Here is a 7,650-nt window from a genome sequence, read left to right on the forward strand (position 1 = left end):
GTAGTGAGCGTGGTTGGTGACGTGCTGCGGAAGGCGGTTAAAGGCAGAGGGAGAATCTATGGCAGGGTCAGCGCCGTCGTTTAGGGGGGAAAGGTGATGACAGTTCTAAGGGCCCACACACAGCCCCCAGTAGCCTCTACCACCAAGGGCGTAGAATTGGGTAGGGACGCTAGGGACACGTCCCTAGCGTCCCTACCAATATTCAGCCGCTACTGTGTTGTCACTATCAACCGCTGTCCGTAGTGTTTGGGCAGTGATTATGGCACACAAAGGGTTAAGTGTCGGTCTCTGCTCGAAGTCCCGCCTCTAACCTAAATATCGCTCCCTGATCGGCTGCCGGTTTCCCGCTAACTTACATGTGATTGGCTGTCCCCGCTGTCACTCCTTCTGTTTGAAAAAGCTACATGCAACCTGCTAGTTGGACCGGACGCAGTTATGTGCAGTTGCGAGTGTACCGTATTTTCCGGACTATAAGGCGCCCCAGCTAAATTTTGGGGAAACTAAAGATTGTTCCATATATAAGCCGCACCCGACTATTTACCGCTGGTGTTTTAATGTTTAATTACCGTAAGAGTTTCTTCTACCACGGAGGGGATTGTCGGGACAGAAATGACTGTTTGGAAACGCAAAGCGTCCCATTTATTTACATTTGACAAACATAAATCTTTCGATCAATCAAACAATCAATCAATCGATCAAACTTTCACATCTTTGACATTACAAACAGCATTCGTGCAGTGCACAAATAATACAACGGTGCGCTCCTAGCGCACTTCCTGCAGTCATAGTACCGTAGTAGTGCAGTATAACAAAAAACAAAGCTTACAACGCTTGACGAGGCAATAACGTTAAATGGCTAAATTTAATTCGTTTTTAAAAGTGCTTGCCTGTAACACGGCAGCAAAAGTGCAGTAACCCGGCTGCTCAACTAAATAACCAGCATCTTTTTCGAAAACAGCCAACACAGCAGTAAAGGTGCAGTAACATGGCCGTTTACTGTATCAAAATAAGCAGCCTACTATACCAGAAAAGTCAGTTCTTAATCCTCGTGTCATCGTCTATGACATGATAGTGCGCCCCTGGTGACCGTTAGCTGTAAAAATCCATCCGCCGTTGTATAAACCGCAGGGTCCAAAGCAAGTGACAAAAGTAGCGGCTTATAGTCCGGAATTTACGGTAAGTCATGTAAATTGTCTATGGGGCCATTATTGTAGCAAAACTATCTGCAAATGTGTAAAACAAATCCGTGTACACACACACGGATTTGTTTTACACATTTGCTTTCAATGTAGGCTACAATAAAACATTTCTGCCACAGACCGGCGTAAGCATTTGTTTGGCTCTTTCACATAAAGTAAAGATGAGAACTCTTCGAAGTTGCCCCCTTGACTTTCATTATTTGCTTTAACCTATAACATCTGTATGATGTGAAATTATGATTGCTAATGTAAAAAAACGTCAACTTTCAGGAGTGCTGCCTTGGAGCACTTTTGTGTCCCCACCAATCTCAAAATCAAACCTACTCCCTTGTCTACCACTACATTATTATGCATAGGCTTAACTAATATATATTCATAGTAATGAATCCGAACTAAAATAAAGCCACAAAGTCACGCCATATTTTAATTTTAATAATTTCAATAACCCTCTTGGCCCCTTCTTAAAAAATGGTTTGGTCCACACCGCGGGTTCAAATTGAGGGCGAGCGAACTCCAGCAGGGAGTGAGGAAGATGAAGATGATGGACACAAAAAACACAGATCTGGAGACTAGAAAAGACTAGAGAGGGAGGCCAGGGCTAGGAGCAACAGAGCAGGGGCCCAGGACATCAACATTTTATAAGAATGGTGAGAGTAAAACTACCGAGGGCGCCTCTTGTTCATTCATTCATTCATTCATTCATTCATTTATTCATTGTCTGTAACGCGTACCTGACGGGGCCAGGGGCTGTAGCTTACGTTAGCTGTCAATCATCGGGTGAGAGGCGGGAAGTGGCCAGTTCATTGTAGAGCAGCAATTCCTAGTGTAGATAACTGAACGTTACTAATGTGGAGGCTATCTACAGCGGACTGTGTGTTTCACACATATTACTGTCGGACAGTGCTCCAGTCAGCACCAAGCACCCGCTCACTTACCAGGCTACACTGAATTGTATTATGACGCATTCAAGTTCTACTCAGTAATTATGAGCATTAGGCGAAGGTCAATAACGTTATCATGATGTGTTCAAGTGTGGTCTTGTAAAAATGTGTTCGCTATTGGTGGGACATTTGAAAATACAAAGAAGTTAAATGTTCCAACAAGATTTGTTGTTGTTTTCACAGCGATATAAAATAAAATAAACCATAATGGCTGACAATAACAAAAATACAATTTAGATAATAATACTCTGACTCATTGTTGAGTGATTATACACCAGGCATTAACAGAAAAACAAAGAAAAACATCATAATACACAGTTGAAAAAAAACATGTTAGATATTATTTCAGGGGGCCCAGAATTCCTAGCAGCGGCCCTGGGCAGGGGGCTCATTGAGTCGATCGTGATCGACCGGTAGATCTCGAAGTTAGTGCGGGTAGATCACGTGCCATTGAATTTTTAGTCTAACACATTCATCCGTTGCACCTCCAAACCAAACAGCGAGACAAACGTTCATCTTTATTTATTTTACTTTATATTTACAACATACCCTCAGTTCAGCGACATAAATCCACAGCCACGCACAACTTCAACAACAATCAACAATCAAGACTACCGTCTTTCTGAAAGAGACAGCGCTGTTGTTCTAAAGGTGCAGTGCACCAATTGTTCTTATAAAAATAAAAGCAAAGATGGATAGAGCTTTTAACACTGTAGCAACAATTAATATGACAATTAATGTGAAAGTACAGGTTTAATGCTGACTGGCAGAAAACATTCCTGTGGCTCCTTTACCAAAACCAATTAATGTAAGTACTGCAAAGCTCAGAAGCAGCTGGAAAGTCCGTTTATGTCACAGGCAACGTGAACTTCAAACGAGATAATTTAGTGAAACATAGTAAATCACATTATGAACCTGCCTGTTGTATGAATGTTCTATGTTATAACACAGGCCAGATAAGCTTCAGTCTGTGCAGTACTTGTAAAACTTAAAAAGATATGAATTTAATTGTTTTGCTTATAAATGCCTCCTCATTGACCTCATATCACTTTATTAAAGACAAACACATTATTTGGTAACTTTTCATCGTGCCCCTAAAATTATTTGTGTGCTACTAAATTTTTCAACTTAGGAGAACACGTGCTACTTGGGACAATGCTAAGCTCAAGCCCTGCTTGTCACCAGGGGCAGTGGGTGTGACTGGGGTTGAATGATTGCCTCATGAATATCACCTGCACCTACCTGTCAATCTGTTCTGTCTGATACAGAGAGAGGGGGAGGTAGGGGAGGGGTTTTACTGTTGACGGCTTAAGCTATTGTTCATCATAGTTTAGTCCTGCAAGTCCATCTGCATAATAATATAACAAGAAGTATGTGTTATCAGAAGGATCAAAATAAAGCCCTTAAATAGCAGTAATGGTTTCATGTTTCCTCCTTGGACTCAGCGTGTCAGACAGAGCTCCACTTTCTCCTCTCAGTGACTAACTTAGTCCTGATAGTCACACTACAGTAAATCTGAGCCACCAACCTCAGCGTACGTTACTGGTGCACACCAAGCTGAGCCACCTGCTCTGCTCTTTAACATCCTCACATGGATCCTCTTGTTTTATCTCTTCCTGAGCCTGTGCTCTTTGTTATTGATGTTGTGGCTCGTGTCTAACTTTATTACAATTTCATTTTATCTCCATAACCGCTGTGCTATGATGACGGGTTGTGTTAGCTCCACGCTCATTTAAAGTTGCTGCAATTTTAGTTGAAGGCGTCTGAAAATATTCTAACATTTCCTCCAACTGATCTGCTTTCTGCCTCTGATCCTGAGCCTGTCATCATCCTCTTTGCTCTTTAAAGTGGAAGCTTGTGCTAAATTTGTTCCATTCTATTGAAAATGTTAGTGTTTGACTTTAATTCAAATGTGAGAGCTCATTGTTGTGATGCTGATTATTTTGTTCTATGTGTGTTCTGGTCATTTGAGCAGATTAAACATGCTGCCTTTAATATGGCTATAAAAAAGATGGTTGTGTTTTTAAAGGTGACATAGAATGATTGAACGGGGTATTTATCCTTGATCTGTGATGTGATATGAAGACAACAAAATTTTGGTTGGGTCTGTAATGCCTTAGAAGCTTCCTAAAAACCTCTCTCAGAAAGCTATATTAGGGTGGGGGATTTTAAACGCGTGGTTTTGCACCTATTTGGCGCCCCTTCGGGCTTAACTGGCAACCTCATTATGAAATGCAAGCACTTGACGCTGATTGGCTGCATTTGCTGCCACTCCCGCCCCTCTACTTACCGAAGGGAGTTTTGGTCGGTTCTGTACGCGCCAGCATGCGGGACTTGTAGTTCGTTTAATTACGTATTTTCCATAGCGTTTTACTTAACTATCTTGCGACAAACTGTGACATTCTTGACATGTAAAATAATTTTTTATTCTGAAAAACCACATATGTATAATCCAAGGCACAAGTCGATCGGGACCAGAAAATAATTTATCTTTCGCCATAGACTGCCGTTCACAAACGAAGTAGCAGTCTGTGGTTGAATGTAGTTGGAATCCGATTATAAATGAACAGCAGCCACGCATCTCGTGCATTTCTTTCGGTGGGAATGTAATGGAAAGTTTGCACACCGCTTGCACAGCCTGGAAGAGCACACCTCGGAACGCGACTCGCCATTTCGCCTTGAACTCCGCAAGCACTGCTGCAATGTACTTCCCGTTGGAGGCGAGAGGGCGGATGTATGCAAATTATTTTGAAGGGGAGGGAATTGAATGAGAGTGGGGGGGCAGTGAGATGCATTTTACGTAATATGTATCCGTTGTTCAGATTGGGGCATTTTCTGGCTGACATTTCTACAAGGTAAAAACGTTTTTTCATTCTCTGTCACCTTTAAAGGTGTGGGGGATTGGGGGGGTGTCAACCTGGTTGGGACATAGAAGGGGGGGCACAGCCAAAAAAGTTTGGGAAACGCTGCAGTAATGTTGAGCTGCACATTTAAAACCTTAACACATCTGATTGAATTATTCATCATTTAATCTACATCTTTTATTCTTTATTCAGATTGATTAACTGCAGTTTGTCAGAGATCAGCTGTGATTCTCTGGTCTCAGCTCTGAAGTCCAACCCCTCCCATCTGAAACATCTATTGATGTGGAACAACAAGCTGAAGGATTCAGGAGTGGAGCAGCTTCTTCATCTTAAGGAGAGTCCAGACTATAAACTGGAGACTCTGGAGTGAGTAGAGGGTTCCAGTCAGTCCATGCTGCTTTCATCAGTATTGTCCTAAACACAGTTAGTATCAAAGATCCAGTGTTTCCTGTAAACCTGCAGCTTCTCAGTGAAGCTGTGAGAGGAGAATGGAGACAGGCTTCAGGATTGGACAGAAAGACAGGGAGAGAGACAACAGTCAGCCAATCAGATGAACCTGAAGCTTGTTGTGATCATGTGTTTGAGTTGATGTGAAGACGACTGTTGTTGTTGTGTTGATGTGTCCAGGAAATAAAGCTGGATTCCAGCTGACAGCCTTCCAAGATGTATAGAGACAGTGGTGGTCATTCATCAGATCTGATCAACAACTGATCACAGCTCTGAGATCAGTCTGACTGAAGCCTGCACATCACAGAACCAGCATTACATTTAGTAACCATGAGCAGAGTCATCACCTCCTCTCTTCTTTCTCCTCCTCTCTACAGGTGGAGGTACCAGTGAACAGGACGGTGTGTGAGGTGAGAGGATGAGCTGTGTCTGAATCAGAAAAGACTTTATTGTCAAGTATGTTTGTTCATACAACTGTTGACCATGTGAGTGGTCCTGGACTGGATGGATCTCAGCCGTCTGTTAAATAGTCTGTGTCCAGGGTGAGAGGGATCAGACACAATCTTAGCTGCTTCAGAGTCCTGGAAGCGTCCAGCTGGTCTAGAGACGTCAGACTGCAGCCAATCACCTTCTCTGCAGAGAGTCTGCTCTTGTCCTTAGCAGAGGCTGCAGCAGACCAGGTGCTGATGGACTCAATGATGGCAGTGGACAAGTGTCACCATGACAACCACAACAGCAGCTCCTATTGGCTGCTCCCTCCCGTTCTCACTTCCTGTTCAAGCCCAGAGTTGGTCCATTCTCTTCCTGGTTGATGGTTGATGCTTGTAAATCTGGTTCAGGACTTGTAAATGTCTTATGGTGATGTCATTGTGTTTTATGATATGTAGAAATGTTTTCTACAATGTAAATGTGTCTCAAGCTGTAAAAGTGTTTGACATGTTGTAATGTTGGTTGGCACCTCCAGGCCACCGTAGATGATGAAGCTGGAAGCTTCCAGTAACCCCCCTTGGGTCTAAGCCTCTTCCTGCTCTGCACATTATATTCTTATGTTTGCCTCTTGTTATTTTTAAACTGTAAATGATTTGTAAATGAACAAAGAATAAATGACTAAATGTTTCCTGACGTCCTTCCATTCAAACCAAATCCTCCTCTAATGATGTTGTGGCGCCGCCCAGCTGCTTGGGATGAAGTGACGTTTGATTGTTGGGACAAGACGTGAAACACTAGGACAAGTTCCAGCATGAAGAAGCAGCTTCACTGTAGATCCAAACAAGATGAGGTTCTACTGCAGCTGATGCACGGTTCATGGCTGAACTATGACGGTGGCAGTCGTCCCAGTTAGGGCTTGAATCCATAGACTGTAGAAAACATGGAGCACACGTCTCCACTTCCTCTCATTGGTCAAACTGATGCTAGTGTCCCAGGGCTACATGCGGCGCCATCTGGTGACTTCTGATCCAGAGTCAGATCAGTTCTGTCTGAGAGTGGATCCATGTTATTGATGCCCCGCCCACTCTCCCTCTAGACTCACTGCTGATTGGTTAATGCTGCTCTGCTCCACCTCCACCAGTTACTGAGACATGTTGAATTATACACTGAACTTCTTTATTATTGTAAATCAAGCTCCTCCCACAGAGCTAACGTTGGAGTATTGTTGTAGCTAGACGCTAGCTAATTACATTCATTCACTGACAATCTCACAGAAACTAAAGTTGAACTTTAAATCTGTCCTTTAGTTCACAGTAGAGATGTTATGATGGAAGCAGACGCTGGAAACAGTGTCGAGCGTTCAAAGCAGAAGTATCGCCACAAGATGTTTGGATGCTTCATCAGCTGAAAGATCACGTGACTCCCCAGATGAAGCTTCATGACGTCACACGCGTATCGGCCGTCATCAGTGACGTGTCACGGGATTGTTAAACTCCCAATGATTATAAATGGGGACAGTCCCTCAGATGGTTGTGGGTTTTTGAGAGGAGGAGAGTTTTGCATCCGTTCCGTAGTTTCATTGGTTTAGAAGGAGGGAGAGTGAAGTTTAAGGTCAGATTAGACCAATCTGACCAATGAGGACATGTTTAGTCTCACGTGGTCATTCTATCTATGGTTATCTAGGTGGTGTCCAGCAAACCACGTGGCCTTCACTGACAACTGGAACACTTTCTGGGGAAAGCCTGGTATCTCAGTCAGTGAACTCACCAC

General features: G+C 43.2%; 1 protein-coding gene across 6 annotated transcripts in view; it reads left to right on the top strand.

Annotated features, from left to right (window-relative positions):
* LOC311503143 (NLR family CARD domain-containing protein 3-like) overlaps nt 1-6,568 on the top strand; it is a 75,404-nt gene extending 68,836 nt beyond the window's left edge. For all 6 annotated transcript variants that reach the window (XM_084565684.1, XM_084565688.1, XM_084565686.1 and 3 more), the window contains 2 exons: nt 5,197-5,370; nt 5,829-6,568. In XM_084565684.1, coding sequence (XP_084421810.1) covers nt 5,197-5,370; nt 5,829-5,844 — 190 coding nt within the window. In that variant the 3' untranslated portion in view covers nt 5,845-6,568. The remainder of the gene's footprint in view (nt 1-5,196; nt 5,371-5,828) is intronic.
* Nucleotides 6,569-7,650: the final 1,082 nt, after the last annotated feature.

The sequence above is a fragment of the Chelon labrosus genome (genome assembly GCF_963514085.1).
Source record: "Chelon labrosus genome assembly, chromosome: 18".
In the NCBI taxonomy this organism is placed as follows: Eukaryota; Metazoa; Chordata; class Actinopteri; order Mugiliformes; family Mugilidae; genus Chelon; species Chelon labrosus.